The sequence below is a fragment of the Crinia signifera genome, chromosome 9, assembly GCF_055691185.1.
Source record: "Crinia signifera chromosome 9, ASM5569118v1, whole genome shotgun sequence".
NCBI classification, from domain to species: Eukaryota; Metazoa; Chordata; class Amphibia; order Anura; family Myobatrachidae; genus Crinia; species Crinia signifera.
The window spans coordinates 145,065,501-145,076,642 of NC_139225.1; the positions used below are offsets into that span (position 1 = coordinate 145,065,501).

Below are 11,142 nucleotides of genomic sequence, written 5' to 3' on the forward strand. Positions count from 1 at the left end.
CTCACACACTACTACACCATGTCATGTATACACAGCACAGGTACAGTACAGACAGCGGCAGTGCCATTCTCATCACACACTACTACACCATGTCATGTATACACAGCACAGGTACAGTACAGACAGCGGCAGTGCCAGTCTCATCACACACTACTACACCATGTCATGTATATACAGCAGTGCTAGTATTCCCTCACTCACAGCTACACTATGGCAGTACAGCCACAACCTACCCATTCGCACTTACCTCCAGGCGATCCAGTATTGACTGTATATCCTGTAACATGTGCTGCGCCAGAATGAGTCGGACACGAGGCTCACACTGCATAGAGGGTAGAAGGAGAGGTAGAGGGAGGTGGATACAAAGGAGTTAGCAAGAAGAGACAGCATGGAGATGAGAGAACAAGGGAATGGCAGGATGAGCATATTACAGACAGGTGAGGGGGGGGTAAGAAAGTAACAAGTGACAGCGAAGGAGACGAAAGGAAGCAAACAAAGAAAGCATTAGATTGTTGCAGTAAGAAACAAGGGCAGAACGTAGGTTAGCAGCTCACATGAACCCTGCCGCCTCCTCTCTCTGTCTTCCATGCCTAACCCTATCGGTGTGTGTATAATGCCAACATCACGCTCACTACTATAGTCATTATGCACAGTCCACAGAGACCGTAGACCAGACGGGGCCGAGCTCAACTTCCCAGCATGCTACATTGTGCTGCGCCTTGCATACATCAGCTCTGACCATACAGGGCATCTACTCACAGCGCTGGCAGAGGGCGAGTGTCGCTGCTGTGATAAGGGAGAGTAATTAGGGCACCTGTGTATTACCCGATGCCTGTTATCTGCACAGAATATCCTCGCTGTTCCGCTGGGGAGAGCGAAGGAGGCGGAGACAGTCACCTGGTAGCTATGATAGGTCTGAGGGTCCTGTAATCCTGAGCTAGAGGACCAGGGAGAGCGAAGGAGGCGGAGACAGTCACCTGGTAGCTATGATAGGTCTGAGGGTCCTGTAATCCTGAGCTAGAGGATCAGGGAGAGCGAAGGAGGCGGAGACAGTCACCTGGTAGCTATGATAGGTCTGAGGGCCCTGTAATCCTGAGCTAGAGTACCTGGGAGAGCGAAGGAGGCGGAGACAGTCACCTGGTAACTATGATAGGTCTGAGGGACCTGTAATCCTGAGCTAGAGGACCGGGGAGAGCGAAGGAGGCGGAGACAGTCACCTGGTAGCTATGATAGGTCTGAGGGCCCTATAATCCTGAGCTAGAGGACCGGGGAGAGCGAAGGAGGCGGAGACAGTCACCTGGTAGCTATGATAGGTCTGAGGGCCCTGTAATCCTGAGCTCGAGGATGGGGGGAGAGCTAAGGAGGCGGAGACAGTCACCTGGTAGCTATGATAGGTCTGAGCCCCCTGTAATCCTGAGCTAAAGGACCGGGGAGAGCGAAGGAGGCGGAGACAGTCACCTGGTAGCTATGGTAGATCTGAGTGCCCTGTAATCCTGAGCCAGAGGACCCGGGAGAGCGAAGGAGGCGGAGACAGTCACCTGGTAGCTATGATAGGTCTGAGGGCCCTGTAATCCTGAGCTCGAGGACCGGGGAGAGCGAAGGAGGCGGAGACAGTCACCTGGTAGCTATGATAGGTCTGAGCACCCTGTAATCCTGAGCTAGAGGACCGGGGAGAGCGAAGGAGGCGGAGACAGTCACCTGGTAGCTATGATAGATCTGAGCGCCCTGTAATCCTGAGCTAGAGGACCGGGGAGAGCGAAGGAGGCGGAGACAGTCACCTGGTAGCTATGATAGGTCTGAGGGCCCTGTAATCCTGAGCCAGAGGACCCGGGAGAGCGAAGGAGGCGGAGACAGTCACCTGGTAGCTATGATAGGTCTGAGGGCCCTGTAATCCTGAGCCAGAGGACCCGGGAGAGCGAAGGAGGCGGAGACAGTCACCTGGTAGCTATGATAGGTCTGAGGGCCCTGTAATCCTGAGCCAGAGGACCGGGGAGAGCGAAGGAGGCGGAGACAGTCACCTGGTAGCTATGATAGGTCTGAGCGCCCTGTAATCCTGAGCTAGAGGGTATCCCGGGCAGATTCCAACTAAGTAATGCCGCCATGTGTACCATAATAGAGCCTGCAGTAATGCCCACTATGATACCACGCTTGCTGGAAACAGGGTATCCTTTGTCCCCTTACTGGCAGTGTCCGGTCAAGTGGGAAGTAAATCAGCCTGTTCTGACAACTATGAAAAGAAGAATCCTCAATCTATAGCTGGGTACACACTGTGCAATTTTTTGGCAACGATATGCACAATAACTATAGAATTAATTTTATAATCGTGCATATCATCTAGCGCAGTGGTTTCCAAACTTTTTGAAATCACGGCACCCCTGAGTATCAGAATTTATTTCATGGTACCCCCTGGGTCTTAAGTTTCCTGTTGAGAAATTAAAAAAAAAAAAAAAAATGTGAAATTAAGTAAATTGTGTTTATATGTCATCATTATGTTACTCAGATTTGGTTGTGCAATTAGCATTACTGGAACTTTATCCTTCTCTTGTCTAAAGCTTGAAGGCTCTTCCTGCACACCCAGGAGGTGGCTGCCTGGGGTCATTTGTGTTTATGGGGTTTGCCTGTAGCCATAATCTCCAGGGGCAATGCCTTTGTCTTTTCTCTGTATATGTAGGATTTTGTAAAATAAATTTTGGAACTTTAATCTATTATTATTTTTGGATTTTTTGCGAGTCTCAGCTTCTCATCAGAAGACACTCTGTCCGGAGATTGATTTAGTTAAGAAGGCATTGTACTGTAGCTCACCTGAACTCCCAGCACTCCCAATTTTGCTTCCCAAATCAATTGCCACCCCTCTGAAGTTTTCATCTAAAACTGCCCACTGACAGGCCCAGAACAGGCTCCCCTGGTCAATATTCTTCATGGCTCCGATCAACAGGAAGTCACACCAGGACCTGGGCCTGGACCTCCAATCCCCGGAACCCCTGCAAGTATCTTGATGCACCCCCAGGGTGCCAAAGCACAAAGTTTGGGAACCAAAGATTTAGTGTGTACTCACTGTTTCATTAATGATGTGTGCTCAAACCCCCATTATTTGAGAATGCAGTCAAAACGGCCTACATCAATGACCGCGTGTTCGGCGTGAGGCTGGGTGATGTCACTGAACAATATCGTTAACTATATCATTCAGTGCGTATACCCAAAATTGTTTGTTCAGGAGCAACGTAGATATCGGCGGCGCAGTGGATCACACAGTGTGTACCCAGCTTATACGGCTTTGCAGAAGGCGGACTCGTTCCCTCCTAATCCGAAATCAGTATGGAAGAAGCAGCACTGCAGACTAAGGTTCACAGATTTGGGACATGGTGAAATGCAGAATTACGCATGGAGCGGCTCTCTTCTTTGGCTGGAGATCGCCAGCATGTCTCCGCCGGCGCAGAGGCGCTCCATCTGAGTGGGACACGCCCCCGCGTCCCAGTTTCATGACGGCGCCGCTGCGGGTCCCTGCCCGTTTCCACTTCAGGGAGACGGGCAGGGATAGGGAGGACAGCGGGGCGGCGAGGGGCTCCGGGGGGGGCCGGCGGCAGAGCCAGCTCCATAGCCACGGGGCGCGCGCGAGAGCCAGCAAGGTAGAGGCCGGCTCCATCTGTACACTCACCCCCTTCCGCAGTGTTTATAGTGGGTTTTGGAAGCTCGTTATCAAATACATTAGCATTATTGTAACCAAAAACAACTACAATGGGTGATACAACGCGTCGCAGGCTGAGGCAGAATCTCTACATCTCATACCTGGATGGGGAGCTGCTGATCCAGGTTAATATGGACGTCAAGAGAGGAGCCATCATTCTGAGCAGAGATGGAAGGAAGGTGTCGGCAGGGAAAGGAAGGTAGGGTTAGAGAAGGTTAAGAGGGGAGGGGGATATATGTATAGAAAATAGAAACAGCAGAAAGAACAGGAAGAAAAAAAATAATGTTGGAAAAATTAATAAGGGTGAGAGGACAACAATAAGGTGGGTGGGTTAGTAGGAAGAAGGGAAGACAGACGAGGTGGAAAGAGGGTGAAGAAGAGAGGAGGGCAACAGTATAAATCAGAGAATTGTTTAGTACATTTCACATCTTCTAATCTACGTATAAAATGCCCACCCGGGAAGGTGGCGTACATGCAAACAGTACAGGAGAAAACACATCACGTACAGGAAACGGACATCTACAAAGAGAAGGAGAGTTTATGCACCTACCCCACTAACTGTGGTAGCGCGCGGTGCTCGGCCAGCCTCACCAAGACCGGACATGACGTGCTGGGGGGAGAAGAGGGGAGAGCAGGTGAGCAAGGCCGGGATGACTGGAGGCTAAAACGTTTCTACAATTGGACATTAGAAAGAGAATAAAGCCCGACCATTCCTCACCGGTAAATTAAACGTTCCCATCACCACATAGCTGTTCCCATTCCTCTCAGGACCCCCAGAACCCGGACCGCCGGCTGCTGCTCCGATGTTGCTGGTGGATGTGCTGGAAGAGGTTGAGGCTCCCCCTGTAGTGGTCTGTGTCTGGGGTGGGGCACGTTCCACCAGGTGAATGACTTTCCCATCCACATCTAAGCGAGACGGGGAGAAAGCGGTCAGTAGTCGCACAGTAGCCAGCATAGCAAGCAGAACCCAACCTGTACTCACTGTATTCCTTCAGCTTCTTGTCTTCCTGTAAGACGCGACCCTGATATATGAGCCGCTGTTTCTCCGGAGGAATACCGACAGCAGAGGATATATGATCCTTGAAGTCCTTTACGGTTATCTGGGGGAAAAGTAGCACAGTGACAGCTGGGAGAAGACGGGGGCGGACATCTGCATACCAAGAGCATCACAGACAAGGTGCTCATCCACCTCATCAGCATCATTCGGAGATCAGCAACCAGGCGCTGTTATCTTACATGGGAATCTCACTTTAATGTGACAGGCTGATCTTTGGATTTTACGGGGTGGATTGATATTTCTCCAATAAGCCCAAAGGAATTCTCTTTATTTGGAGAGTCTCGTTTACCGAACCCGTGGTTAACAACTGTCATATGTATGTACACAGAAATGCGTCACTGCATGCACGTAGCACAGCTGTATGGGGTAAAACATCTCTTATCACGCGTATGCTGACACACCGTTAGAGATTTACTATTAGTTGCTGAGCGCCAGCCGTTTTATTTGTTCACACATACATACGCGTCCTGGCTGTACTATACCGATTATCTTATGTCAGGCATGTCCAGACTATGGCCCTCCAGCTGTTGTAAAACTACAAGTCCCATCATGCCTTGCCACAGTTGTGCTATTAGGGAATGCTAATACTATGGCAAGGCATGCTGGGATGTGTAGTTCCACAACAGCTGGAGGGCCACAGTTTGGACATGCCTTATGTATTCACTTATTTATTTATTAACAGTTTATTATATAGCGCACACATATTCCACAGCGCTCTACAGAAAATATTTGACCATTCACATCAGTCCCTGCCCCAGTGGAGCTTACAATTTATATTCCCTACCACATGTACACGCACACACAGACATTCTAGGGTTAATTTTGTTGGAAGCCAATTAGCCTACTAGTATATTTTTGGATTGTGGGAGGAAACCCACGCAAGCACAGGGAGTATATACAAACTCCGCACAGTTAGGGACATGGTGGGAAGCGAACCCATGACCTCAGCGCTGTGAGGCAGTATTGCTAACCATTACACCGTGCGCTATGCCACTTTAATACACAAGGTTAGTGTAAAGTGGAGCACACAATGCCTGGCAGCCTGTATTACTAACCCTGCCCTTCTTTCTCATGTATGTATGCCTGGTGGCCTGTAGTACTAACCCTGCCCTTCTTTCTCCTGTATGTATGCCTGGTGGCCTGTAGTACTAACCCTGCCCTTCTTTCTCCTGTATGTATGCCTTGCGGCCTGTAATACGGACCCTGCCCTTCTTTCTCCTGTATGTATGCCTGGTGGCCTGTAGTACTAACCCTGCCCTTCTTTCTCCTGTATGTATGCCTTGCGGCCTGTAATACGGACCCTGCCCTTCTTTCTCCTGTATGTATGCCTGGCAACCTATATTACTAACCCTGCCCTTCTTACTCTTATATGTATGCCTGATGGCCTGTGTTAATAATCCTGCCCTTCTTTCTCCTGTATGTATGCCTGATGGCCTGTGTTAATAATCCTGTCCTTCTTTCTCCTGTATGTATGCCTGGCGGCCTGTATTACTAACCCTACCCTACTTTCTCCTGTATGTATGCCTGGTGGCCTGTATTACTAACCCTACCCTACTTTCTCCTGTATGTATGCCTGGCGGCCTGTATTACTAACCCTGCCCTTCTTTCTCCTGTATGTATGCCTGGCGGCCTGTATTACTAACCCTGCCCTTCTTTCTCCTGTATGTATGCCTGGCGGCCTGTATTACTAACCCTGCCCTTCTTTCTCCTGTATGTATGCCTGGTGGCCTGTATTACTAACCCTGCCCTACTTTCTCATGTATGTATGCCTGGCGGCCTGTATTACTAACCCTGCCCTACTTTCTCATGTATGTATGCTTGGTGGCCTGTATTACTAACCCTGCCCTTCTTTCTCATGTATGTATGCCTGGCGGCCTGTATTACTAACCCTGCCCTACTTTCTCATGTATGTATGCTTGGTGGTCTGTATTACTAACCCTGCCCTACTTTCTCCTGTATGTATGCCTGGCAGCCTGTAGTACTAACCCTGCCCTTCTTTCTCCTGTATGTATGCCTGGCGGCCTGTATTACTAACCCTGCCCTTCTTTCTCCTGTATGTATGCCTGGTGGCCTGTGTTAATAATCCTGCCCTACTTTCTCCTGTATGTATGCCTGGCGGCCTGTATTACTAACCCTGCCCTTCTTTCTCCTGTATGTATGCCTGGCGGCCTGTATTACTAACCCTGCCCTTCTTTCTCCTGTATGTATGCCTGGTGGCCTGTATTACTAACCCTGCCCTACTTTCTCATGTATGTATGCCTGGTGTCCTGTATTAATAATCCTGCCCTTCTTTCTCCTGTATGTATGCCTGGCGACCTATATTACTAACCCTGCCCTCCTTCTCCTGTATGTATGGTTGGTGGCCTGTATTACTAACCCTGCCCTACTTTCTCCTGTATGTATGCCTGGCGGTTTGTATTAATAATCCTGCCCTTCTTTCTCATGTATGTATGCCTGGCGAGCTGTGTTATCTGTATTACTAACCCTGCCTAGTGCTGATGTTATGGAGACACGCTGGTAAGCGCTTTCCTAAAATATAACCCAACTGTTCTGAAAAGCAAATGAGAGAACTGACCCCAAAAATAACCGTCAATCTCCATTAACCCACAGGCAGTATAAACACTGCACACTAGATAATCAGCCGGCAGGTGATCAGTGGATTGCTACAATAGGTCCCCACTGGACCCAGTCACATGCTGTTTCATCTAATAGTGCAGTATGAGAGGTTGATAGCTGGTTTTAAGTGTTTTACGCCCTGACATAAACATTGATTAGATATGTTCTGGTATGCACAAATAGATCTATGTACTCTCCGCACCTCAGCTTCTACTGTGAACGTCCGGGTCTGAGAGTCCAGCGTCTTCACCGTCACCTCCATCTTCTCATCAGCCGCCATCTCTCACCCTGCAACATGAGAGAAGACAAATGCACATGAGGTTCCCAGAGAAACAGCGGTTGCTATCCCCTGTACATCTGTCCCCTGTTAACATTTCAGGGTCTAGGTCTCTTCCCCTCACATTATCATTTTAATAAGTTAATATATTTTAGTGTTCATTCTAGCACCCGATATCTTTGAAAATCCATGCAGTTCCTCTTCCCTGCCTGGGGTGTCGCTGTCTGCTGTGCTGCTTCTAGCACAGTGTGGTATGTATATCAGCACTGATATGCAAACCAGACCTGTGCTAGAAACACCACAGCAGACAGCGACACCCCAGGCAGGGAAGAGGAACTGCATGGATTTTCAAAGATAGCGGGTGCTAGAATGAACACTATCTCTTAATCTACTAGACTACATGGGGCCGTGTGCCCGGTGAATATAGGTGAACATACATATTTCTGATGTAGTCCACAGCAGCTTTTAAGCGTTCTACCCCACAGGATATGACGCACCAATCATGAGTCTGCTCTGAGCATGGCAAATAGGGTTGGTGTTACCTTGACAACCAAAATATTTCTGAGCAGCAGCGGCTCTTCCTTCATCAGGATGGATAGAGAGAGATGTTATCACACTTCACCTATAGGTTTTAAGAGACCTCTAAATGCATCAATCCCATCTACAGACATCTAGTTGGTCCTTGTGTCTAGGGCTACACCAGGATGACCGCTCTTTGTGTGTTATGCTCCTGTGATATAGACTTTTCTATTGGGGGGAGGGAAGATGACACACATAACCATTTGTCATTTCTAGCTATGACAGGATGGCTCAATGTTGTCTGCCCCTTTTGAGGCCAGTGCCCATCCTGATAACCAGCAGCCATTCAATTACAGTTGTCGTGCAGCTGTTTGGTAAAGCAGCACCTGTAACAGGTAATTACTGACATATTAGCCTGTAACTCACTGAGGGGCAGGGTTTTTACGGTTTGAAGTATCTCTTGGTGCTACTACGATTAAGGTTCGCCTGTCTTGAGCAATCCCCAAAAAAGCGTATGTGGTGTAGGGTGTGCTCTAAGCTTCAGCACTCCTATTATAGACATCATAGAAGCGCCGAAGTTTAGAGCACATCCTCCATCATTGAGGGGCAGATTTTTTTAAGCTCGGTGAAGTGATAAAGTGTCTGGTTTTTATCACCGGCCAATCAGCTCCTAACTGTGAAGTCACAGGCGTGGTTTGATAAATGACAGCTGATTGGCTTATCAGACACTTTATCACTTCACCGAGCTTAATAAATCTACCCCTGAGGGCGATGTATTAAGCATGGTGAAGTGATAAAGTGGAAGGTGATAACGCAGCAGCCAATCATTTTCTAAATTACATTTTTTAAATGCAGGATGTAGCTTGGTACTTTATCATTTCACCAAGCTTAATAAATCTGGCCCATAGTCCTCGAAACAATAGCACATAGAAAGGGGGTTTGAGACCAACAAAAGCAACAGCTTTATATCATTCTAAGAATATTTTAATACTGTGTAAGTAGGAAAATATACATGGTGTCACATCATACTTGCTTACCTGACCCTCTCCAAGAGGGAGAAAATGCTCTGTTCCTGGATTTCCCTGGTAATGTAGGATTGCCATCACCTGTGGGGAGCTAGGTAATTGGTAAGAAAGGTGTCACCACAGGTGATGGCAATCATACATTACCAAGGAAGTCCAGGAACAGAGCATTTTCTCCCTCATGGAGAGGGTCAGGTAGGCAAGTAGGTGTCACATGTATGGTACGTTTTACTGCTGTACCTAAAATTGCACAGGCCAAATGCTTCTACCGGGCTACTCTAGGCAGTCACCTAGGTCATACCGGCTGACAAGGCACTGAGCGAGTGACAATGTGACCTGTGATGCTTCAGGCTAACAACCCTCCATATTGGTGATGGTACAGCAATGGATCTTGATGTCAGAGGCCAAGAATTTTGTGCTGCTCTGCACCCACTCCAGACAAGTGGAATGGGGGGGGGATATATAATCACCTATGGGGGGAAGGAGATGGTAGAGTGAGCTGTGCCCTGTAGCCATTGAGGAAGCACGCTCCAGCCAATAGAAAACACTGGGCCCAGGCCTGGTATGATCTGCAGCCCTATGTATGGGAGAGATAAGAAGCCATTCCAGCTGCATCCAGCTGGCAGGGCATGCAGTACCTGGGCAGCTGAGCTGGGGCCACAGGGTGCCAGGACTCTATATGACTAGAGAGCTCCCCGTGGTGACGATGGGGATTACACAGCGCCGACTGTCCCAAGGGAGATGCCAAGGGACCCATGTTGTCCTATTACAACTGCCAGTACAAATCTGGAACCCCCTGAGACGTTGACCCCCAGCCATTCCCTCCCTATGTGCCACTCACCTGCGATCCCGGTCTCCCTAGTGACCTGAGACTCGGACAAGTGACAAGGGGGGGACGAAACGCAGCCAACAGCCGACAGTACGCTTCCGGGTTCTCGCTGCAACTTCCGTCTCCGGGGCGATGGCTGACCTTAGCCACACTTCCGGCATTTGGAACGCACGACGGGATGTTCTTACTGCAGCCGCTTCCGCCCTTACTCTAACCCAACAAATAATTCACTCATACCCAATGTCCTTACTCCTAGGGACGCAGCGTCAGCATGTGCAGACCTTCCCTGGCTGTTGTTTCTTTACCGTAACAATTTATTTAGATACATAGATACATACACTTTTTTCTTAAATATACTTGATACTTGCCTACCTGAACCTCTCCTTCAGGGAGAAAATGCTCTGTTCCTAGATTTCCCTGGTAATGTAGGATTGGCATCACCTGTGGGGAGCTAGGTAATTGATGAGAAAGGTGTTTCACCACAGGTGATGGTAATCATACATCAGCTAGGGTTGCCACCTCTCCTGGATTTCCAGGAATCTCCCGAATCCGGTGGCAACCCTCAAGGAGGCTTTTTCAGTTTCCCGGATTCTGGGATTCTCCCGGAATTCGGGTGTTTGAAAAAGCCTCTATGCTCTTCTCTGCCGCCCGCCGCGTAGAGACAGTTGCGCGCAAGATGATGATTATCATAATTTCGCGAGCCTGTCTGCAGGCCCACCGCAATCCAACCCACAAGCCAGCCAGCCCAGCCAGTAGGGTTACCACCCATCCGGGATTACTCCGGACAGTCCGGTAATTAGACCAGGTGTCCAGAGTCCGGACGGGTACCGTTCCCGGACTATACATAGTCCAGGAATGAGTCCCCCTCTCTGCCCGCCCCGGCCGCCCGGCTCCCTCCGCTAGTTTTTAAATTGAGAGCAAGGTTGAGGTGCGCCACAATTCGCAACCCCCCCTTCCGCGATTCGCTGCAACCCCCCGCGCCCATCCCCCCTGCACCCCCCGCGATTCCCGGAACCCCCCCTGACCCCCCCCTCCCGTGATTTGCGGCAAACCCCCCGGCCCCGCGACCCCCCCTCCCGCGATTCGCTGCAACCCCCGCGCCCCCCCCCCCCCGCATTTCACAGCACCCACCCCCGC

General features: G+C 49.6%; 1 protein-coding gene across 10 annotated transcripts in view; it reads right to left on the bottom strand.

Annotated features, from left to right (window-relative positions):
• The window catches only part of BAG6 (BAG cochaperone 6), a 33,038-nt gene extending 22,865 nt beyond the window's left edge, over positions 1-10,173 (bottom strand). For 7 of the 10 annotated variants that reach the window (XM_083160089.1, XM_083160083.1, XM_083160088.1 and 4 more), the window contains exons 1-7: positions 10,018-10,173; positions 7,561-7,646; positions 4,668-4,785; positions 4,404-4,591; positions 4,236-4,295; positions 3,787-3,843; positions 248-322 (exon numbers count right to left, since the gene is read on the bottom strand). In XM_083160089.1, coding sequence (XP_083016215.1) covers positions 248-322; positions 3,787-3,843; positions 4,236-4,295; positions 4,404-4,591; positions 4,668-4,785; positions 7,561-7,638 — 576 coding nt within the window. In that variant the 5' untranslated portion in view covers positions 7,639-7,646; positions 10,018-10,173. The remainder of the gene's footprint in view (positions 1-247; positions 323-3,786; positions 3,844-4,235; positions 4,296-4,403; positions 4,592-4,667; positions 4,786-7,560; positions 7,647-10,017) is intronic. The other 3 variants (XM_083160086.1, XM_083160090.1, XM_083160084.1) reach the window with 1 other exon arrangement.
• Positions 10,174-11,142: the final 969 nt, after the last annotated feature.